The 25,642-nt window shown below is 40.5% G+C and overlaps 1 protein-coding gene across 1 annotated transcript in view; it reads right to left on the reverse strand.

Moving 5' to 3' along the window:
* The window catches only part of MYO16 (myosin XVI), a 481,895-nt gene that overhangs the window by 322,951 nt on the left and 133,302 nt on the right, over positions 1–25,642 (reverse strand). The window contains exons 13-14 of the mRNA XM_030202479.1: positions 25,465–25,570; positions 16,536–16,653 (exon numbers count right to left, since the gene is read on the reverse strand). Of these exons, the coding sequence (XP_030058339.1) occupies positions 16,536–16,653; positions 25,465–25,570 (224 nt within the window). The remainder of the gene's footprint in view (positions 1–16,535; positions 16,654–25,464; positions 25,571–25,642) is intronic.

Here is a 25,642-nt window from a genome sequence, read left to right on the forward strand (position 1 = left end):
ATATGTTCATGCATGCTAATTCCTTCAGCCAAGTTCACAACAGAGTTCTGCACGATCTGTAAAGATTTAATCCTAGATACTGAAGCTCCAAATGGACATTTTAATAGTGAAGAAAAGAAAGAAAAGGTGATGCAAAACCACTCTCAGATCAGCATTCACAATGTACAGCCAAAGAACTTGTACCATTTATAATGTTATAAAAAGAACTGCGTATCAATTAATCAATCTGCACAGAAAAGGTCAGAGTAACACAGTAACATAGTAAATGATGGCAAAGAAAGACCAATATGGCCAATTGAGGGGCCCTTTTACCAAGCTGCAGTAAAAAGGGCCCTGTGCCGGCGGCAGGGGCTGTTTTTCCTGTGCACCAGGGTCCTTTTACCAGCAGTGGGTAAAAAAAGCCCCCAGCACACATGGCCATGCAGTGAGAGAACTCTTACCGCATGGCCATGTAACGGGGAGCCCCTTACCACCACCCATTGAGGTGGCGAGAAGGGCTTCCGTGCTAACCCAGCAGTAACTAGGCAGTGTATGGCAATGCCCAATTACCACTGGGTTATCACCGTGCAAGCCATTTCTAGGATTATTCTTTTTTCCCCAGAAATTGTGCACGCTTGGGACGGGACTACTACTGACGACCTCGGGCCAGCGGTAGTCCCAAAAGAGCAAGTGGTAAGCCTGCATTGGGCTTACCACCACTCTGTAAAAGGGCCCCTGAGTTTGCTCAGCAATGTTGTTGGGTTGTACCTGCTGCATGATGCAGGTTACTTTCCCCATGATTTCTTAAAAGTGCAAAAGTCATTTTATAGCTGAAGTAATCTATGCTTGGTTTACATCTTCTTGCCTTTTAGAAATCTGCTGTGTATATCTTACTCCTTTTGGAATTCCTGCCTTTTGAGAGGGCTTCCAAGTATCCACTACCCTTTCCGTGAGAAAAAAAAAATCCTGATGATGTTTTTGACACTATCACTCTGTAGCTCCCTGCCATGTCCTCTAGTTACCAAGCTTCTTCTCAGTAAGAACCTCCAGCTAGTCTATTTTCTCACATATGGAAATCAAACACTTAGCAACTTGAAACACAGTAGTTACATCTTAAAATTTACATGGATTAATTTTGTCTTGGCAAGATTCAGCATATGCCCACCCCTATCTGACCAAGTATATGACTATGGAAGCTATTTCAGCCAATGTTACAGATATGTCCTTGGTGACAGGCAACCAGCATGATATCACCAGTACAGAAAAAAAATTCTTGTAAAGTATCACACATACAACAGGCATAAAGAAAGGTTCAACTGCTCTTCAATCAACTGAGTGCCATGTTGAAACCTCTTCATCTATTAATACCTTTTGCATCCTGTCCTGGAGATCTGATGCAAGCCCTATAACAAATGTCTGCAATCTTTCCAGACAGAATAACTGATTTGAATGCTGCAGTGATGTCCTGATATGAATGTGGCTGGTATTCCCATCAATAGTAGGTGCCTGCAGGCCAAACTGAAATTCATCCAATAATGTATTCTTATCAACAAAACCTTCCAGTTGTAACAGCACAGCTCATTCAACTACCCTTCTTTAGAACAGGACATACCAATGCTCATTTCAGAATAATAGGCATTTTGCCCTCTAATAGAGAGATTAGCCAGATACAAAAGAAAATTTGTAATTTTTTCCCCACCCTTCTTAGCAGGGCACAGTTCAATCAGAAATGGTAGGGAGCAGCCTATCTAGTTGTTCTGAGGATACTGGAGCAAAATCATGCCATTTGGTTTCTTTTAACAGGGGGCAGACTCCACCTCCACACCACCATCATCCAATGAGCAATGTAGTATTTTTTTAATCAAAATATTTATAAAAGGCCTCACAAGAGATAACTGCCAAGGGACTTTTGTGACATGAGTCTGTGTACAATGATGCACCGAGAAAGTAACTCTTAAGGTCTACTGAAATGCTCATTAAGCCACGTTAAATAATGCAGTTCTAGCTCACTGTATGAATAGGGATAGTCTTGTTTTCACTGTTATATTTAAATCTTTTTATTAATAGTAACAGAGCTGATACAGAGTATGCTATGAAAAGAGACCCTTACAAATGATCAATGTCATAACTCCAGTCACTATACAAATTTTTCATTTTATCCCCCCTCCCCTCCTCCCTTCCCCCACCCACCCCTCCCCCCTAATTATGGTTACTTTTTTTTTTAATTTGGAGTGGCCTTTTAGAAAAACATACAAATTGGATATCCAGGTAGGATGTTCCAGTTTCCACTTGCATTTTAGAGCAGGATCTGTTCGAAAATACATGGAGAAATAGATATTTGCAAAAACAATTTAAATGAAAGGATCTCCTTCACTTAGTCACAATAGGTGAATAACCTCACAGTCCAAAGTGAAGTTGAAAAGTTTTTTCACACATCTTGATGGCTAGCAGTACACTTTCTTGAATGGGAACGATGAGAGTATGTGTTTGATTCAGACTGTTTATTTTAGAAAAGTTTGTCTGTGGCCACATAGCAATGACAATTTTTATTTGCAGGCATCAGAGCAGTGAGGTCTCTTGAAAAAGCCCGTGGCAAAATGGGTCCCCGTCAGTACCGACACTAACTTGCTCCTGCACCTGTTACTCTGCGGCGCTGTGTGAAAGGAAATCAAAACTGTATAACAGCGTTTTGAACCCACATAAAGATAAGTGGGCTTTTTTAGTGCCATACAAAAAGAAATACATTTAAAACGTCATTGATAATAAACATAAGTATATGATGGTGATGATTTTCGGAAGATTTTTAGACCAGTGATTACTTTTTTAACAGATGGCTGTAGAAAATATGGTCTTATCTAAGTCTGCAACTTCACTTTGATGAGCTCTTTTCCTCCCTTTTTTGTATATATATATATATATATATATATATATATATATATATATATATATATATATATATATATACAGTGGGGGAAATAAGTATTTGATCCCTTGCTGATTTTGTAAGTTTGCCCACTGACAAAGACATGAGCAGCCCATAATTGAAGGGTAGGTTATTGGTAACAGTGAGAGATAGCACATCACAAATTAAATCCGGAAAATCACATTGTGGAAAGTATATGAATTTATTTGCATTCTGCAGAGGGAAATAAGTATTTAATCCCTCTGGCAAACAAGACCTAATACTTGGTGGCAAAACCCTTGTTGGCAAGCACAGCGGTCAGACGTCTTCTGTAGTTGATGATGAGGTTTGCACACATGTCAGGAGGAATTTTGGTCCACTCCTCTTTGCAAATCATCTCTAAATCATTAAGAGTTCTGGGCTGTCGCTTGGCAACTCGCAGCTTCAGCTCCCTCCATAAGTTTTCAATGGGATTAAGGTCTGGTGACTGGCTAGGCCACTCCATGACCCTAATGTGCTTCTTCCTGAGCCACTCCTTTGTTGCCTTGGCTGTATGTTTTGGGTCATTGTCGTGCTGGAAGACCCAGCCACGACCCATTTTTAAGGCCCTGGCGGAGGGAAGGAGGTTGTCACTCAGAATTGTACGGTACATGGCCCCATCCATTCTCCCATTGATGCGGTGAAGTAGTCCTGTGCCCTTAGCAGAGGAACACCCCCAAAACATAACATTTCCACCTCCGTGCTTGACAGTGGGGACGGTGTTCTTTGGGTCATAGGCAGCATTTCTCTTCCTCCAAACACGGTGAGTTGAGTTCATGCCAAAGAGCTCAATTTTTGTCTCATCTGACCACAGCACCTTCTCCCAATCACTCTCGGCATCATCCAGGTGTTCACTGGCAAACTTCAGACGGGCCGTCACATGTGCCTTCCGGAGCAGGGGGACCTTGCGGGCACTGCAGGATTGCAATCCGTTATGTCGTAATGTGTTACCAATGGTTTTCGTGGTGACAGTGGTCCCAGCTGCCTTGAGATCATTGACAAGTTCCCCCCTTGTAGTTGTAGGCTGATTTCTAACCTTCCTCATGATCAAGGATACCCCACGAGGTGAGATTTTGCGTGGAGCCCCAGATCTTTGTCGATTGACAGTCATTTTGTACTTCTTCCATTTTCTTACTATGGCACCAACAGTTGTCTCCTTCTCGCCCAGCGTCTTACTGATGGTTTTGTAGCCCATTCCAGCCTTGTGCAGGTGTATGATCTTGTCCCTGACATCCTTAGACAGCTCCTTGCTCTTGGCCATTTTGTAGAGGTTAGAGTCTGACTGATTCACTGAGTCTGTGGACAGGTGTCTTTCATACAGGTGACCATTGCCGACAGCTGTCTGTCATGCAGGTAACGAGTTGATTTGGAGCATCTACCTGGTCTGTAGGGGCCAGATCTCTTACTGGTTGGTGGGGGATCAAATACTTATTTCCCTCTGCAGAATGCAAATAAATTCATATACTTTCCACAATGTGATTTTCCGGATTTAATTTGTGATGTGCTATCTCTCACTGTTACCAATAACCTACCCTTCAATTATGGGCTGCTCATGTCTTTGTCAGTGGGCAAACTTACAAAATCAGCAAGGGATCAAATACTTATTTCCCCCACTGTATATATATATATTTAAAAATTGAACTGTGTGGAGTATATATGTGTGAAAACATAGGAGCCAACTTTGCAAAATTATTGGGGGTGCTAAGCCCAGTGGAAATACCCCTCCCTGGACACACACAAGGAATTTTCTCAATATTGGGGTTGCTCAAGCACTCACAGCACCCACAGATCTACGTGTGAAAAAGCTTTTCAAAGATTCACTTCGAAATGGATATTTGAACATCTAAAATATCAATAAGTCAGAACAAGCACCTAAACATTTATGTTAGTCATTTTAGAAACATAGTGGCCCTTTTATTAAGCCACATAAGTGTCTGCGCGCAACCAAAGTGCGCCAAAATGGAGTTACCACCTGGCTACTGCATGCCTCTTGTGGTAATTTTACTTTTGGCACGTATCCGTTACGCGAGTCTGAAAAATAATATTTTCAGATGCGCGTATCGTACGCACGCCAAGTGGCATTTGATGTGCGTAGGTCATTACCGCCTGGTTATCACGTGAGACTTTACTACTAGGCCAATGGCTGGCGGTAAGGTCTCATACCCAAAATGGATGTGCGCCAATTTTTGACGCACCCAAAGCACACGCCTACACTACTGCAGGCCATTTTTCAGCACACCTTATTAAAAGAACCCCACAGATAATTATTTTCCCTAAAGCTGTAACAGAGCCTGTTATCCTTTGCTAATTTCATTTTTTGGGGTGGGGCATTACCCACTGGGGAATTAAGGAGTGCTCCAGTGGAACACTACTCAGTGTGAGCATTTTGCTGAAACTGGTATAGTGGTACATTTCACAGAATATAATGTCTTTATTGTGTAAATCCTGATGTTAAATGGAGAATACACATTTATTTTTTAAACACACCCTAATCCCACCCAAAACACACCCAGAACATGGCCTCTTACTAAATAAACAATTTTTAGTTTTAGACATTTATTTCCCGACATTGTAAAATCAGGAAATAGATTTTTATGTTGTATAAATATCTAAATGCTGATTTGGACAACAGAAGAGAGGGAATCCAGAGGCTGAAAAACCAAGCCCAGAAACAAAAGCACAGAGGGGCCTCCAAGAAAGGGTATGGAACCCAAACTTTAATAGGGGATCTGACACGGGCCGTGTTTCAGCAGAATGCCTGTGTCAGGGGGTCATGGGCATCAGTAGTACCACAAGAAAGAGTTCTTCTGTTCTTTGTTCACAAGTAAACAATGCCATCAAAGACAACAGTAACAGCTGTATTTCTCAATCAAGTCGTCAGAAAAACAAAACTGCATGTCCGTCTCCTAACGTTGCACTGAGTGCAAAGAATGGAGGAACTCCTTCTTGTGGTACTACTGATATTGACAACCCCTGATGCAGGCGTTCTGCTGAAACACGACGACCTGTGTCAGATTCTCTATTAAATTTTCAATCGCACATTCCATCTTGTAGGCCCTACTGTGCTTTTGATACTGTAAATGCTGGTTTATGCATATCAAAAACCTAATGAGTGCTTCTAAAATAAGCACCATAGTAAGAAATGTTTCAAAAGAGCTCAAAGGTGTGCTGCCTTTTTCTACCAAGCATTCTGGGAATGCTGCCAACAGTTAATACAGATTTTCATACTAATACGCTGCATTTGAGATTGCATAAAACAAGTCTAGATGTCTAATTGGAATGTTATTTCTGAAAAAAAATGCTTTAAATGGTTATACTGTATTTTTTATGTATTTACTACATGTTAGAAGGGCTCAGGCAAACAGTAAGACATACACATAATCAAATTAAATCAGAATACAATGACCTTTGCTTGTCAGTCTCATCATTGTTTGTGACTACATTATTCATTGTGACTCAGTGTCACAAGAATATTTTGTTTTGCCAAGAATCAATGTTGTTTAAACTCCCATCTGAAATCCTTTCTACAACTGAAAACACTGCAGAAGGTAATCTGGATTCAATAATGCAAGCCTTTGTGTCAAAAGCACTGGTGCCTGGCACCATACTCAAAAATTGCCAACGGTCTCAGAAACCATGTCAAAAGGAGAACCTGGCACCTCAACTATCTGAACGTCCCATTCATTTATAGAACGTGTCAGGGAATTTCAGGAAGACAAAAAGATGACATGAGCTGAAAAGCAGTGGGTTGTATTGAAAATGACAGACCTGGGTAACTTGCTAATATATGTTACCGTTAACATATATTAATGCTGTTAATATATTATTTTGCTGCAGGTTCCATTTTATGTAAGGGGACCTAGCTACAATAATGATGTTAGCACAAATTAGTAATTCTAGCTGTTAGGCAGTTATAGCCAGTGCCAAAAAATTTGATGGTGTTGAGAACAGGCAGCCTGATATCACCACCAACCAGTTTGCTTGGTCCCTTCCACCATCCTTCAGAGCACCAATAATTTGCTTCCTATGTAGGGTGCTCAGTGTCTGGCAGTCCAGCAGAGGCACAGAATTCCTAGCACAACACTTGGCCCCTCTGAAGTACGGGAGCAGAAGCATGGGAGTCAAAAACAAACCCCCACACTGACAAAGCACTGGCATGAGCTCAGAGGGGATGAAAGAGAACCAAGGAACCTTTATCTGTATAATATCTGCCTGAAGGCCTACATTCTAGCCTGCTGCTAGACAGGCTCAGCAGGTGCGATATATAGAGTTTGAGCTATCAGTAAGTAGAGGGAGGGAAAGAACAGGGAAAAGCAGGATTGTGGGATCAGAAACCAAAGAAACATGGTTGAGAAAAAGGTGAAAAGAGAGGTAGATGAGGGGGAAGGAAGAAAAACAAATGTTGTTGGTGGTAGGTGGGGGAAATAAAGCAGAAATCCTTGAACATGAGAATAGCCATACTGGGTCAGTTCAAATGGTCCATCTAGCCCAGTATCCTACTTCCAACAGTGGCCAATCCAGGTCACAAGTACCTGGCAGAAACCCAATTAGTAACAACATTCCATGCTACCAATCCCGTGGCAAGCAGTGACTTCCTTCATGTCCATCTCAATAACAGGAACTTCCAAATCTTTTTTAAACCCAGCTATGATAATTGCTGCTACTACATCCTCCTGCAGTGAGTTCCAGAGCTTAATTATTCTTTCTGTGAAAAATATTTCCTCCTATTTGTTTTAAATGTATTTCCATGTAATTTCATCGAGTGTCCCCTGGTCTTTGTACTTTTTGAAAGAGTGAAAAATTGATTCACTTGTATATATTCTACACCACTCAAGATTTTATAAATCTCAGTCATATCCCCCCCTGCCATCTCTTTTCAAAGCTGAAGAACCCTAACCTCTTTAGTGTTTCTTCATATGGGAGAAGTTCCATTACCTTTATCATTTTGCTCGTTCTACTTTGAACTTTTTCTAATTCTGTTATATTTTTTTACAGTGACCAGAATTGAACACAAAATTTATTTATTTGTTACATTTGTATCTCACATTTCCCCACCTATTTGCAGGCTCAATGTGGCTTACATAGTACCGTAAAGGCGTTCGCCAATTCTGGTATAAACAGTTACACAGTGATGTTGTGGTAGAATAAGGTTCATGTGGAACAAACACATTAGGGAATCATATAGAGGAAGAGTTACATTATGTCCATTACGTGCTTTGGTTTCGTAGTGTTGCAGGGTTCAGGCATTTAAGTAGGGTCAGTAGGGTATGCCTTTTTGAACAGGTACGTTTTTAATGATTTCCGGAAGTTTAGGTGGTTATACGTTGTTTTCACGGCTTTTGTTAATGTGTTCCATAGTTATGTGCTTATGTAGGAAAAGCTGGATGCATAAGTTGATTTGTATTTGAGTCCTTTGCAGCTTGGGTAATGGAGGTTTAGATATGTTCTTGTTGATCCGGTTGTATTTCTGATTTGTAGGTCGATGAGGTCTGTCATGTATCCCGGGGCCTCACAGTAGATAATTTTATGAACAAGGGTGCAGATTTTGAAAGCAATACTTTCTTTGATTGGGAGCCAGTGCAATTTTTCTCAGAGGGGTTTGGCGCTTTCAAATCGCATTTTTCCAAATATAAGCCTGGCTGCCGTGTTTTGAGTGGTCTGAAGTTTCTTTATGAGTTGTTCTTTGCATCCCGCATAAATTCCATTGCAGTAATCTACATGGCTTAGTACCATTGATTGTATCAGGTGAAGTCACATCATGGAACAATACAGAGACATTATACTATTTTTGGTCTTATTGTGCATCCCTTTCTGAATAATTCCTAGAATCCTGTTTGCTTTTTTGGCCACCACCGCACACTGGGCAGAAGATTTCAGCATATTGCCTACAATGACACCTAGATCTTTTTCTTGAGTGCTGACTCCTAAGGTGGACCCTAGCATCAAGTAACTATGATTTGAATTATTCTTCCCAATGCACATCACTTTACATTTTTCCACATTAAATTTCATCTGCCATTTGAATGCTCAGTCTTTTAATTTCCAAAGGTCTTTGGTCTTTGCAATTTTTCTCAACCCGCACGTTTTGACAAATTTGAATTGTTATGTGTTATCTTCAAATTTAATCACCTCACTCTTTGTTCTGTTTTCCAGATCATTTGTAAATATGTTAAATAGCATTGGTCCCAATACAGATCCCTGAGGCACTCCACTATTCACCCTTCTCCATTGAAAAAAATAGCCATTTAATCCTACCCTCTGTTTTCTGTCCAATAACCAATTCCTAATCCACAGAAGAACTGACTCCTATCCCAAGTATAACCGGCTCCTCTCACTCAGAATCGGGTTCATGCTCAGGAGGGGGACTCCTTGAGTTAATCTTGGGGTTCAGGAGACTGGGCGCACACTACTCACTTCAGAGTCCCTTCAGGAACTACACAGTAACCAGATGAGTCAAGAAAAAAATAACTGAACTGTTTTAACAAATTGGAACTCTCAGCAACAGTCATAGGAATCCTCAGCACACAGCTATGATGGTAATCATTCACGATCATATGCAGTTACAAGAGCAATTAGTCTTGGGTCATGGGTGTTTTGGGAGCGATCAGGGACGTGGTTTTGAGTTATGCACATAATTGTAGAATAACCGTATTCTATGTGTAAATTTAGGTGCGGGCATTTGCACCACATTTTTGTTGGTGTACATTGACTGCACCTAAATTTAAGCGCAACCTCTCTGCTTAAGCATTAATTCCATAAACCTTGCCAAATTTTAGGCACTGCTTATAGAATATCATTTATGCAGGAGGCTTTCGGTGCCGAATTTTAGATGTCATATATAGAATCTAGCTCTATATGGTCTTTGTCTAGCATCATTTTCTATGGGCTCCTTTTACAAAGCGGTGCTAGCAATTAGCGTGCACTGAATGCGAAGAAGTCCTTGGGAATTGAATGGGCTTCTCTGCATTCAGCATGCTGCTAATCAGTAGTTCTGCTTTGAAAAAGGAGCCCTATGTTTCTCTATTTAACACTTTGCATTAACTGCTAGCATGCAGAAATTCCCAGGTTGAATTGCTGAGATTAGTAAATAGGCCCTGATACATATGAAGTTAATGTCACTAACTTTATTTTGCTTCTACCTGCATTTGTGGGTGTGAGTGTGTGTATTTGAGAGAAAAACAAAGTAGCTTCATTGAGGGGGCCTTTTACAAAGTCACGCTAGCATTTTTAGCTCGCAGTGAAAATCTGCTTCATTTCTTTGGAGGAGTGAAAAAAAATGTGGATAAAGTTAAGTTGGTTGATGTGCTGTATCTAGATTTTCAGAAAGCTTTTGATAAAGTTCCTCATGAGAGACTCCTGAAAAAAATAAAGAGCCGTGGGATAGGAGGCACGGTTCTGATGTGGATTAGGAATTAGTTATTGGACAGAAAACAGAGGGTAGGTTTAAATGGTCATTTCTCTTAATGAAGGAGTGGAGTGCCGCAGGGATCTGTATTGGGACTGGTGTTATTTAACATATTTATAAATGATTTGTAAATCGGAATGACGAGTGAGGTGATTCAATCTGGGGATAATTCAAAACTATTCAAGGTTGTTAAAACATGTGCAGACTGTGAAATATTGCAGGAAGACCTTAGAAAATTACAAGACTGGGTATCCAAATGGCAGAAGAAATTTAATGTGGACAAATGCAAGGTGATGCACATTGGACAGAATAATCCGAATCATAGTTACCTGATGCTAGGGTCCACCACCTTCAGGGTCAGCACTCAAGAAAAAGATCTAGGTGTCATTGTGTATAATACGCTGAAATCTTCTGCTCAGTGTGCAGTGGCAGCCAAAAAAGCAAACAGGATGCTAAGAATTATTAGGAAAGGGATGGAGAATAAGACTGAAAATACTATAATGCCTTTATATCCCTCCATGGTGTGTCCACACCTTGAGTACTGCATTCAGTTCTGGTTGCCGCATCTCAAGAAAGACATAGCAGAATTAGAAAAGGTTCAAAGAAGTGCGACTAAAATGATAAAGGGGATGGAACTCCTCTCATATGAGGAAAGGCTAAAGAGGTTAGGGTTTTTCAGCTTGAAAAAGAGAAGGATGATGGGACATACGACTGAGATCTACAAAACCCTGAGTGGTATAGAACTAGTAGAAGTGAATCAATTTTTTACTCTTTCAAAAAGTACAAAGAGTAGGGGACACTCAATTAAGTTATATGGAAATATTTTTAAAACAAATAGGAGGAAATATTTTTTCACTCAGTGAATATTAACCTCTGGAACTCATTGCCAGAGAATATGTTAAAAGTGGTTAGTGTATATGGGTTTAAATAAAGATTTGGGCAAGTTCCTGGAGGAAAGGTCCATAGTCTGCTATTGAGATAGACATGGGGAAGCCACTGCCTATACTAGGGGACATTGGAGGAAGTTATATGGAAATACTTTTAAAACAAATAGGAGGAATTATTTTTTCATTCAACGAATAGTTAAGCTCAGGAACTCTTTGCTGGAGAATGTGCTAACAGCGGTTAGCATATCTGGGTTTAAAAAAGGTTTGGTCAAATTACTGGACGAAAGTCCATACTCTGCTATTGAGACAGACATGGGGAAGCAACTGCTTGCCCTGGGATTTGTAGTATGGAGTGTTGCCAAGATTTGGGTTTCTGCCAGGTACTTGTGACCTGGCTTGGCCACTGTTTGGAAAACAGGATACTGGGCTAGATGGACCATTGGCCTGACCCAGTATGGCTACTCTTATGCTCTTAGGGGTCCTTTTACAAAGGTGCGCTGAAAAATGGCCTGCGGTAGTGTAGGTATGGGTTTTGGGCACACGCAGAATCATTTTTCAGCACACCTGTAAAAAAGGCCTTTTTATTTTTTTGCCAAAAATGGACGTGCGGCAAAATCAAAACTGTCATGTGTCTATTTTGGGTCTGAGACCTTACCGCCAGCCATAGACCTAGCGGTAAAGAATTTGGGAGGTAATGACCTACGCGCATCACATTCCACTTGGCGCATGTCCGCTACGTGTGCCAGAAAAAAAATACTTTTCAGATGCGCACAGCGTATGTGCGACAAAATTGAAATTACCACAAGGGCTACGCAGTAACTGGGTGGTAATTCCAATTTGGCGCGAGTAGGCGCATATGTGGCTTAGTATAAGGGGCCCTTGTGTTCTTATGTTCTAAATCTAAAGTTCCAAGTATGTTTGTGTAAAAAAATATTTTCTATTTTTTTGGTTGAGGGGCATGTCTGGGGGCAAAGAGTGGGTGTGTCTGTGCTAATCAGTTAGCACATCTAAATTATTTATTTATTTATTTATTTTTATTTATTATCTCATTTATACCCCACATTTTCCCAACTGTGTCAGGCCCAATGTGGCTTACATTGCACCGCAAAGGCGGCCGCCAATACAGTAAATTAAGCTAGTACATCATTAAACCTGCATAAGAAATAAAGGAAAGGACGGGGAAGGAAAGAAAGGAACAGGAAACCAGGGGAGAGAGGGAAGGGTGGATGAGTCCAAAATTGTCATCATATTGATGTGAATCAAGAGGTGGAGACACAGGCTGAGTCCTTGGCGTAGGCTTTTCCAAATAACAAAGTCTTAAGAGATTTCCTGAAATTTAGATGATTGTGAATTGTTTTTATAGCTTTTAGTAAGGAGTTCCATAATTGTGAGCTGATGAAGGACAAGGATGAAGCATATGTGGATTTATACTTAAGCCCGTTGCAGGTTGGATAGTGAAGGTTAAGGCATGAACGGGATAGTCTTAATGCATTCCTGAGTGGCAGGCTGATTAGGTTAATCATGTAATCAGGGACTTCTCCATAGATAATTTTGTGTACTAATTACTGTGTTCTAATCTACAAAATGGGTGGCAATAAGTGCTCATTTGGTAATTGTTTTTTATTGACGTTTTTAAGGTAAACAAGAACGACCTCTCAACGGACAATTACAAAAACATAGCAAAAATACAAGCAAACATTCGAACTAAACACTTACACAAGCTTTGTAATAAAAAATCCAGAGTACATCTGACCCATCCCACCCTTAGCCCCCTCCCCTGAATATTATATCAAATCTAAGTATTTCTATAGTTGTTCCTAACAGTGCTCATAAGGACTTTTAGAAACAACTACAAAAAGGACTCTTCTTATTTTTATATAGAGCTGTTAACTTTTTCATAGGTATAACACATGCAGTCTCTGGTGCCATCTATTGATGGATAGAGGAATGTGCGAGCTTCATTCCAAAGCAAATGTCCTTGCTGCATATATTGCAGCTAAGACAACCTGTCCTTAAAACCATCTTTAGTACCTGAAGATTAAAGGGTGGCCATTGTAATGCTAATTTTTTAAAAAGAGATCCAGGGGTGATCCAGGAAATTACAGACTGGTAAGCCTGACATCAGTGCTGGGCAAAATAGTGGAAACAATTATGGAACACATAGATAAACACAGTTGAATGAGACAGAATCAGCATTGATTTGCCACATGTCTATTTTCAGCAAAAATGTTAAAAAAGGCATTTATTCAACCGCAGGCTATTTTTCAGCGCACCTTACTAAACGGACCCCATAGTCCTTTCTAGATAATAAGTTTCCTAGTCAACTAGACCATCAACTCATGTAAATGTAAACCAATAGTCACTTGTAATAGGGACATTTCATTTTGACTTGTACGGTGTCCTTTAATATATAGGTATATTTCTTTCTTTAAGTTTACTTCTCTCAATATTTCTGGGGTCCTTTCTGCTTTGGGGACTAAGGGAAATAGCAGATTAGTATTTAATTTTATTTTTCAGCAATTTGCTAGTATTTTTCTTATTTTGATATATTGGGTCTGATATTCAGTGGACAGAGCTTTTACAGTCTTCTGCAGACATTAAACTCAGATATTCAATGCCGGGCTATTTCCAATGACCAGCACTGAATATCCAGGGCTTTTCTAACCACTAAAAAGTTAGTGGTCAAAGATAGGCCTGCTATTTATGCGCTGAATATCCATGCCTAACCGGCTATGTCATGCGGCTAACAATGAATCCAGAAACAGCCAGACATTGAATATCTGGGTGTGGACTTTAACCACGTCATCTGCCACTGTTTGAAAGTTGGAGGTTTTTTTTTTAAATTTCTGCATAAATAAAAAAAATAGAAATAGAAAATCAGCCCTTTTACTGATGCAGTAAAAAAGGCCTTATTGTGCGAAGGCGTGCTAAAGCCACTTTCTACCACTGCTTAGTGACAGGACCCCTTAGGCTATTCTGCAATTTACACACAGAAATGAGAGACATGGCTATGCCCCACCCATGCTTCACCCACGTGTACACCCCCTCGCATTTACGCACCATTACAGAATAGTGTGCAGATGCCATGAGGGCCACGTAAATGCAGACTTCCAGTTATAGAACTGACATTACAGTGTGTGATTCTATAGAGGTTGCCAAAAGTTAGGCAGCAAGATGCAGCAAGATTCCATTTTAGAATGCTAGCGTAAATCACCATCTACATGCCAATATTTAGACATGCCCCCTTATGCCATTTCAATAGCAGGCATGAATGCACATGCCCAAATGTGCCACTTCAGCATGTAACTTACAGTATTTTGTAAGATACATGAGTAAATCTGGGACCACCAATACCCCGCCCAAGCTCCATACATATATATACCCCAATTGCTTTATGCACTGACTTGTTTGCTTACATTATAGAATACTGTTGAGCACATTGTTAGCATTGTCATGCATAACTATAACAATGACATGTGTAAGCCCTAGTATTTTATAACTTACATGCACAAGTAGCTCTAACTTTTGGTGACATGTTATAGAACGAGGGGGATAATGTATAATTGTCTATAAGTTATCCCATGGATTCTATATAGTGTGCCTAGAAATCTGCTCCAAAATCCAGGCGTATTCTGTAAAATAGTTTAACAAGCTAATTAGTGTTGATAACAGCCCTTAACAAGCAATAATGAGCACTAATTGGCAATAATTAGAATTTACATGTATAACTCATTAAGCATATTCTGTAACACAGTGCGCCTAACTTCTAGCACATGCAGGTAAAAAGGGGCATGGTTATGGGTGGGGAAATGGGCATTCCACGGGCATTCCAAAACTTAGCTATAGAATTTGGCGCATTGTGCGTAAATATATGCACTGGGATTTATGTCACATTTTTGTTGGTGTAAATGGGAGCACATAGTTTTAGGCACTGGGATATCGACTAAGTGCATTCTATATACCGCACCTAAATCTAGGCGCAGTTTATAGAATATGCTTAGTTAGAAATGTTTTCTGCCCAGACTTTTTAGGCGCCGTATATAGAATATCTTCCTATGTTCTTCCCCCACACTCTGCAAAAAATCTGTCTAATGCAGTGGTTCCCAAACCTATTCAGGGCGGGGGGGGGGGGGGGGGAGGATCCCCAGTCAGTCAGGTTTTCAGGATATCCAAAATGAATATTCATGAGAGAGATTTGCATGCAGTGGAGGCAGTGCATGCAGATCTCTCTCATGAATATTAATTGTGGATATCCTGAAAACCTGACAGCCTGGGGTGCCTCCAGGACTAGGTTTGGGAATCACAATCCTAATGGTTAGTGCAGTGGGCTGAGAACCATGGGAAATGGGTTTGGGTCCCACTGCAGCTCTTTGTGACCCAAGTCACTAATCCTCCATTGCTACAGGTACAAAACTTAGATTCTGAGCCCACTAGAGACAGAGGAAGTACCTGCATACAGTAAGATGCACGTGTAAATTTTGTTGCCAATTAGCACCCAATTATTGGTGCTAATTGGTTCATAATTTAATTAAATTGCACACAATTTTGAGCACCATCTAGAGAATCCAGGGGATAGTATGTAAAATCTACTTTGGTTGTACCACAGAAAGGCAGTAGATCAAATGCATTACTCTTCTCCTTACCTATGCATATGTCCACCTGTATCACATTTTTGCAGAATGGCACTTAGGTGGATGTTTTGCATGTATGCAACTATATGCCCACTTGCATGGGCATATCCCATTATTCTAAAGATTTACAAGCCTGTGTGGTGCCTAAATGTAGATAACCTCATTATAGAATTTCTACATATATGTTTTGTACTTTGTCTTGAATATAAACATTTCAGAGATTAATTCAACACATTAGTCTTATGGCCCCTTTTACTAAGCCGCGCTAGAGGCACGTTAGTGCTTTTAGTGCTCGCTAATCATTAGGACGCGCTAACTGTGTAGGCACCCATAGGAATATTATGGGCACCTACACAGTTAGCGCACGCTAATTTTGTGCACGCGCTAAAAACGCTAGCGCACCTTAGTAAACAGGGCCCTTAGTGTGCTAAGACAGAAATTATGTTACTTAATATCCTTTCTGGAAAATACAATTTAAAATAGCTTATTGTTTTGGGTGACCTTTCTATGCAACACAATAACAATGCTATAACAAATCACATTTTCTCAGCACTTAAATGGTTAAACTAGGATAAACTATTAGGTGCCTCTGAGCTAAGAATGTAATATTGTGCTGTCCATTTCCATCTGCTTGTGCTCTTCTGCCCTCTTGTGGTTGATTTGAGGTCTTAAATCTTGGCACTTACGCTTACCTCCAGTTAAAGATTTTTTTCTTTCACAGAACTGCAGCTCAAAGAATTTTATAAAACGACTGGACATATCATTGAGGGTTGTCTTAGCATGCCCAAAAGCTTCCAAAATACAATTTACCTGTAACAAAAAATTTAAAGTTATGTTTACTACAGTAGGGTGGGACGTCTATCAAATGACATCATCATAGAAATGCAAAAGGTTTTAGGGTTGATATTCAAAGCAATTTAACCACCTGCCTGGCTAAATCACTTGCATGGGGCTATCCACTGATATTCAGTGGCACTTAAACAGATAATGTTGATGAATGTCAGCACTAACTGTTAAACCGATAGCCTCTGTTTTTTTTAATTTATTTAATTAATTGTATTTCCAAAATTTCTATTCTGCACTATCTTTGGAATTCTAGATGGATTATAACCAACATACACAATTCATGATATATAACACAAAATATACAAACTATAAAATAAGCATAATCCCCCAGATTCTATATAGCACACTGATATTTCTGTGCAGAAATCGAAGCATATTCCATAACAATACACATAACTTAATTGGTAAACAAGCTAATCAGTGCTTATAATTAGACGTTAACAAGAAATTATCAGCACAAATTGGCAATAGTTAGAATTTCTGTGCACAACTCACTAATCATATTCTGTAACGTCGTGCGCGTAAATTCTAATGCATGCTGCCAAAAAGAGGGCATGGTCATGAGTGTGGAATGGGTGGGCTGTAGGCATTCTGAAAAACTATGTGTAGGGATATGGAATACTTCTGCTCCGTGCATAAGTTAGGTGCCGCTATTTACACCAAGTTTTACTTGGCGTAAGTGAATGTGCCTAGGGTTAGGCGCTGTCTTGGCCACTAGGCATATTCTGTATCCTGCACCTAAATCTAAGTGAAATTTATAGAAGACGCCTAGATTATGTACCAATTTTTCTGGTGCTATATACAGAATCTGGCCCAAAATGGTCAAAACTAGTAATTTATTTATTTTTATTTATTTATTTATGTTAATTTATATACCGTGTCTTATTGCAGCTGCAAAACAGAACGGTTTACATAGGTATAAAACCAATTAGAGTATACAAATAAACAAACATAGGAATTCCATTCATGACAGGAAAGCACAGCAACCAGAATAATTACTATAGTCTAAAGGTTCCTAGTCAGTTCATGGAAATCATTCACTTAAACTGAAGACCTGACCAAACAAAAAGTTTTTAAAGCAACTTTAAATTCCTTCAAGTACTTCAAGGAGCGAATTTTCATTGGTAGATTGTTCCATTTTTTAGGTCCTGCAACATAAAAAATAGATGTCCGATTCTCCTCAAGACGTATTACACAAAAGGAAGGCACATCCAACGGATTAGATGGTGCCAACTGCATAAGTTAACTGAACAAATAGGAACCCATGAAACACAGACCTATCTTTGTCTGGATTCTGCACTTAATCGGATAAGTGATGCCAGCCACCCATTGCTGAATATTCAATGCTGGTGCCTGGAATATCCCAGCATAATGCCAGCAGTGGCCAAAATACGCTGACCGCCACTGGCTGAATATTCACTCCATTATTTTTAATGTTATAGCTCAAGTTCACTTCAATATTTTGGACTTTTAAGTGTGAGAATACAGCATGACTCTGACTGCTTCAAAGCTTCAGACTTATTATTATTCATTTGAATAGTGATTAGAATACTGAACTCTGATTCAAGATGCAGAAAAGATAAGCCCATATTGTTAAAAGGCTGCTAATGAAAAAGCAGATCTTTGAACTTTATAGCATGTGATTGTATTCTGCTGATATATATGGTTGGCTCGCTGTTTCAGAAGTGAGGCCAATAGCATTTGCCCCTTGTGTATAGGAGATGGGATAAATAACTCTGTGTGGGAAAGGAGAGGAGAGGAGGAGAGGTAGGGGTGGTTAAAGGGTTAAGGGCATTGATGGACTTGGAGAAATAAGGGAGTTACAAAAAAAAAAGTGTTAGAGGATTGGTCAGGCTCTGGAGTGTGCTGATTGGCCAAGGGGTTCAGGCAGGAAGGTGCTCTCTATTGTAGATTTAGAACATAGATTATAGCATTCTGAAAGGTATATATGTAATTGGGAGCCATGCCTATTTCCTGCCCATGCTCCACCCCCATATATGGTATTCTGATCTAAACGAAATGGGTAGTTATCCAGGCAGCAGCTGAATATTACTGATATCTGTATAACTTCTCAGCATCACTCTTATTCTGCCTCTTCATAATATGGTTAGCATCAGTGGGCCAAATATAGGGATTTTCAGTCTGATACTCTGCTCATCTGCAGAAAAAAAAAAGGTAGTGCAGCTAGACATTTGCTGGCCGCCAGCGAAGATATTACTCCATTTGTATTTTGGCCTGATGTAAGTTCTTAAGCACCATTGTTGTAGTCAAGCTCAGTGGCGTACTAAGGGGGGGGGGGCGGTGGGGGCAGTCCGCCCCGGGTGCACGCCGCTGGGGGGGTGCCGCGCGTCTGTCGGCAACTCTCATTCTCTGCTCCCTCTGGCCCCGGAACGGGTTATTTCCTGTAACAGGGCAGAGGGAGCAAGGAACGAGCGTTGCTGAGAGATGCACCGGGGGGGGGGGGGGGGGGGGTGTCGTTTTGCTGGGGGGAGCTGCCCCTTTTTCGTCCCCTCTCTCGCCCCTTCCATGCCCTCACCTCCCCCCTGTCATCTCTCCTTCCCCTCCCCTCCCCTCCCCTTACTCTGCTATCCCAATCCCTGGTGGTCTAGAGGTACCTCTTCGGGGCAGGAAAGAGCCCCCTCTTTCCTGCCCGGAGCTGCTAGCTGCCCTGCATCCTCCTGTCCTGTGGTGAGTCCGGCTCTTGGTGTTTCAAAATGGCCACCGAGAGTTGAAGTCTCGCGAGGCTGTTTCAACTCTCGGCGGCCATTTTGAAACGCTGAGAGCCGGACTCACCACAGGACAGGAGGATGCAGGGCAGCTAGCAGCTCCAGGCAGGAAAGAGGGGGCTCTTTCCTGCCCCGAAGAGGTACCTCTAGACCACCAGGGATTGGGATAGCAGAGTAAGGGGAGAGGGGATAGTCGTGTTTCGCCGGGGGGGGGGTCACGTTGCACCCGGGGGGCGCTGCACCCGGGGGGGGTGGCGCATTGGCGATCCACCCCGGGTGTCAGCCCCCCCTAGCAACGCCATTGGTCAAGCTCTCACTTGGGGAAGGGATGTCCATAGACAGATGTTCAAGTAAGTCAGAAACAATGTCTGCTAACCCTCAAAGGTAAATATAACTACAAGCATCTCTCCACCAGAAGAATTTACAATTTAGTCAACTTTATACTATTAATGAAAAAGGAGAAATGTATTTTAAACAGGATAGGCTCTTCAATCCTGCAGCCCGCACCTTGCAGGAAGAGTCATTTTCCAACACACAGTATATGCAGCAGTGTGAGCGAGGGTGTGCACACAAAGCCTCAACAGACACAACCATTCAGAGGGGTGAAAATAAACAAAGTACTTTATTTTCAAAAGAATGTTAAAACCTGTTCCTTTCATAGACTGATAAATTTAAGAATAAAAATCTCTTGGAATGCAATTATTAACTTCTTGCAGGCCCGTCCCTGACAGGGCTCCACACTTTCAGAGTGCATTAACCTTTGTCTTCAAGGTTAGTCAAGGCCAGGACTGGCTCTATCTTGGCCTCGAGGATTAGAATTTCATAATGTTTCAAGGTAAAACTTGTCCTACCTCAGTTAAGTTTCTGCTGCTTACAGATATGCAGTGAAGGCATATGCTGAGTTGCATATGCTCTTGTCTTCTTTGAGTCTCCCTGATCTGAATGTGCTCATAGTTTTTATCTGGCTGCCTGAACTACGTGCTCCCTGCTGTGCCTTCATTGAGCTATGTCCTTTTTATTCTGTACTGCAGCATTTCAGGGGCGTAGCCAGACAGCAGATTTTGGGTGGGCCTAGGCAAGAAATGGGTGGGCACCAAGTGTTCTCCCCCTCCCACTAAAAAAAGATCTCAGCTGGTGGGAAAATGCTTCTCTCCACCTTGGCAGTCTGCAGCAGGCATGTGCTGAAAACTGAGCATGCGCAGTTGCCAGTATCATGGAGAGTAGCATTTTCGTTACCATCAGGGGGAACTCTTCAGCTGGTGCAGCTTGGGATCCCCACCAGCTACCGCTAAACATGTGCTACTGTTGGGTGGTCCTGAGCCCTAAGTGGGTGTGCCCTAGCCCACCCAGGCCCACCTGTGGCTACGCCACAGCAGCATTTAATGTGACTCTGTGAAGGAGCATTTTTGAAAAGGAAACTGTTAACTTCCTGCACACTCCATCACAGTATGATATTCCAGTTGCAGAAAAGAGATACTATTCCTTTACTTTGGCACAACTGCCTTACAACTTAGGAGTACAACTCTGTAGCTGATACACTTTATTCAACAACCTTTCCTTGAGTCTTGCATCCCAAGTGTAGTGAAAAAGCACAAAGAAAAAAGATAAATATCTCTTTAGATTTAGCTTGACTGCTTTTAAACTCTGAAGTCCAACTACGTAGCCAATGACTATTATGCAGCAGACTGAGTCCTTTATACTACACTGATATACATATTGCAGCCAAAAGAAAAAGACAAGAAATGCCTCTGTGTCTTGTACAAAGACATATTTAAATCATTATCTCCGGGATTCTATATACGGCACCTTAATTTCTGCATGGAAATTGAAGCGTATTCTATAACATTACACGTAACTTAATTGGTTAACTAGCTAATCAGCACCATAAATTGGATACTAACAAGAGAGTGTCAGCATTAATTGGCATTATGAATTACGGGCACAACTCGCTAAATGTATTCCGTAATGTGGTGTGCCTAAATTCTAAGTTGCATAGTTGAAAAAGGAGCATGGCCATAGGCAGGGTGTGGGTGTTACTAAAATCTATGCACGTTGTTATAGAGTACCCCCGCTTTGCACCTAATTTAGGCATCGAGATTTACGCCAACTAAAACATGGCTTAAATGGTCGCTCGTTGTTATACTATATATGTGTGGAAATTTAACCATAGTCTATAAAGTTTAGACGTACTTTTCAGAATACAGCTAAGTGTATTTTTTTCTGTGCAGAATTTCCTGGCGCCATATATAGAAACTAGCCAGCTGTTCTTTAATTCTGTATACAGTCTTTCAGGCCTGGCTTGCTCTCTCCTTCATAGGGTTTCCTCTCTTAGGGTACATGGAGAGATAAAAAGGTAGGTAGGGAGGCAAACCTTCACTGTGCCTTCTTAATCTTGCATTATCTTATGAAAAATGTGTATTTATTCCATTACCTTCTCCTATGAATTCATCAGGAGCTAAATCCTGGTAATATTACCATTCCTTTCCCCAGGCTGTACTGATTGAAGTCAGGCACATCATCAATCAGCCTGCTAGCCCCCATTTCCTGGCTCTAAAGTTTAGGTTATATGCTTCTAGGGGAACTCACTATTTCCTCTCTATTCCCTTTCTTTCAGGAAAACAGCAGTCATTTATTTTCTCTGAGTAGGAGATTTCCCTATCTCCAGGGACTGGCTCCTTGTCCTACCCACAGAGCTCTCCTGGTTATGAACTGTAGAGTTCCTCTCAAAATTACCTTTCTCCTGTGACTAGGTAAAGTCCATTATATTGGGCTTATTTGCCTATTTCCTTTCATGAGCGCCATGATTGATATAAGTATAATAAACTAATAGAGCCATCATTTTATCGGTACAACATGTCAGAAATCAAATGAATGAGAAAGTTATTTCAATTTTATCAGTGAAATGATGGCTCTATTAGTTAATTTATTTTTAAAAGTATTGCAAGTATTTATAAAATAACATTTTACCTTGCTTTCTTTGTATAATTATATTTCACATTCTAAATTATATGTTACTCTTGGCATCATTATCCAGTATGTGGTCTTCAAAAGATTGAATTAATTTAACTTCACTTGTCCCTCTGTCAGACAGGTCTTCTCCATATTCTCCTTCCCTAAGACTTCCTTTGAATTCATTTTAATTCTTCTTGGTTTAAATAACGTATACTTTTTTAAATCATCATCTATGAGAGTTTCTCCCATTTCAAGCCACGTGGTCTACCCAAGAGCTTTTTGTGTCATAGCAACTTTGAATTCCCACAGGAATTTCCCAAATTCAAGGGACAGAATTACCAGGCTGCTGATCTCATGCATCATGAGGTCAGCAGCAAGGCAGTGTGGGTCTGTGAGTTAAAAAAATGCTTCCAGGCTTGGCAGGTACAGCGGTGAGGCGGATGGCATGAAGAGAGAGGAGTGGCTGCTTCTGCTACACGCAGAGGCCAGCGGTGGTGGCTTCTTTAGTAGCAAAGAGGGTGGAAGTAGACAGTAGGTATTTGCATTCTACAGTGAACATTTGGCTCTTTGTGTGTCTAAAGATCTTAGTTGTACAGTTCAATTGTATGCATCTATACCTATGAATTAACTGCAACTAATGGATTTGCACACATAAAAAGTTCTAGTGTACATTCAATGAATGCATTAAACACAAATGTGTGAAAGAAACAAAAAACACACCTGAAAATCAGGAATAATTCAGTAAATACAAAAATGAACAATTTTTGGCTATGCATATCTCCAGATGGCACTGGCTCCATGTGCTAGGGATGACGTTCAGATGCTCTCTTGCTCTGCACTGCTACCATCCAACCTATTACTTTTTCTTCAACTAAGTCACCTCTCATTATTTTCTTATATATCACATAAGAACTGCACTATATTAATACTAATCCTGTAACTTAGAATGAGTACTGATGAAACCTTTGATATATAATGCTAGGTCTTGGTGAAAACACAATCTTCTCCCTCCCCTAGGATTAAGCTGGGTTGCCCTCTGATCTCTGAAGTAGTTTTTTTTCCCACAGTCATGCCTACTTTATTTTGTTTGGTTTAGTGATCTTGTTTTTTGTTTGTTTCAAGTCTTCCAAAGATATTTTCTCATGTGAAAGAAAACAAGTGGTTCCCAACTACCTAACTACAGTTTGTGTAGATGGAAAAATGATTGAATTAGCAAAAGTTTAAAATGCCAGCAATTTTTGCCAGTCATTTTCTTGTAAACATCACCATGTATCTAACATACTACTACTACTACTTATCATTTCTATAGCGCTACTAGATGTACGCAGCTCTGTACACTTAAACACGAAGAGACAGTCATACAGGTTAAAAACACACACACACACATGTATATATATATATGGCAGTCCATCCAGTCTGCCTTACAGTCACACATCAAGTCATGATTTATATATATATAAAAATCATGACTTGATGTGTGACTGTAAGGCAGACTGGATGGACTGCCATCATTTACTATGGGTAGCACATGCCAATCCTGAAATTACTGTAAGACGCCTGAGCACGTCCTGCATTACTGCATTTTAACCTGCAGTAAACACACATTAGTGCTTACCGCATCTTAGTAAAATGACCCCTAAAATTGTAGTGTTATATGGAAGGCTATTTGAAATAGTTCTGGTTAGTCATGTGTTAAAAGTTCTATAACAAAGTACATTGGCTTATCAAGCTAGTCAGCATTGATAACAGCATTTAACAAGCAATAATGAGCACTAATTAGAAATAATTAGAATTTACATGCACAGCTCACTAAGGAGTATGTTTACTAAGGTGCGTTAGCATTTTTAACACGCCTGCAAATTTAAGGTGTGTTAAATGTTAATGCACCTATACATTTCTATGGGTGCATTAGTGTTTAACGCACGTACACCATTTACGCACGTTAAAAATGCTAACGTACCCATAGTGCTGCTTCGTAAACCTAGCCCTAAGCATATTCTGTAATGAACTGTGCCTAAATTCTAATGTGCGCAGTTCAAAAGGGGTGTGGTTATGGACTGAGAAATAGGTATTTCATTGGCATTCTAAAATTTATGTGCATAGTTATAGAATATGGCCCAGTGTACATAAATCTACGCACAGGGATTTACTTTACATTTTCATTTATGTACATAGAGACGCGTAGTTTTAGGTGCAAGGATATCAACTAGGCATATTCTATTGTTGTATATCCAAAAATATGTTATCAACAAATTCTGGTCTCTAATTTTGATTGCAGCAGTTTAGAATTCAGGGGCCCTTTTATTAAAGCGTGCTGAAATTTGTTTTTAATGTGTCCTAATGCGGGACTTTCCCACGCACACAATTTAATGCGGCACAATTGAAGAGTTTTTAAAATATTGTTTTTCAAGTAGTGTACTAATGTGTGCGGTACTTGGAAAAAGTTAGGGTCCTCTTTACTAAGGTGAGTAGGTGCCTATGCATGTTGTACGCACGTCAAATTAGAAGTACCACCCGGCCACCGCATGCTACGGGTGGTAATTCTAATCTTTACGCGTGTCCAATACTTGTGCCAGAAAACATTTTTTATTTTCTGGCGCGTGGAGCTAACCGGGCGGTAATCGGCAGTGTACGTATGCTGATGATTACCTCACGGTTAACGCATGAGACCTTACCGCTATGTCAATGGGTGGCGGTAAGATCTCAGACCCAAAATGGATGCACGCCAATTTTTATTTTGCCGCACACCCATTGAAAAATGGACCTGCGTGCATCCACAACATGTGCCTACACTAGTGCAGGCCATTTTTCGGCACGCCTTAGTAAAAGGACCCTTTATTGTGAGAGCCCTCAATGCCTCTTATTTAGGAAGTGGTAAGTGCTCCTGCATTAACTTCATGTTAGCTAGTCAGGACATACTAATGCAAACACGCTAACTGGTTAACGCTTCTACACTCACAAAATGCCTTAGTAAAAGGGTTTCTCAGTTTAGTGCCTGATTGTTCAGAGAATAAGCAGTCTGCTCTTTAATCTATTTCATTTAGGTTTAAATAAATATAAATCATATGGTTGTAAAGCTGTGTTGGAACATACTTACATGTTTTATTTTTGAATAAAATGAAAATGTGCTGGAACCGAATCGGCTTGCCAGGTGCTTCACAATGTGCTTGCTAGCTTCAGTCTTTCCAGAACCACTTTCTCCTCTAGAAAATGAAATGGGTAGAAGTCACAGTTCACATACAAAATGAGGGTACTTTTACAAAGTGGGCACCAAC

This window comes from Microcaecilia unicolor, chromosome 4 (genome assembly GCF_901765095.1).
Source record: "Microcaecilia unicolor chromosome 4, aMicUni1.1, whole genome shotgun sequence".
Classification (NCBI taxonomy): Eukaryota; Metazoa; Chordata; class Amphibia; order Gymnophiona; family Siphonopidae; genus Microcaecilia; species Microcaecilia unicolor.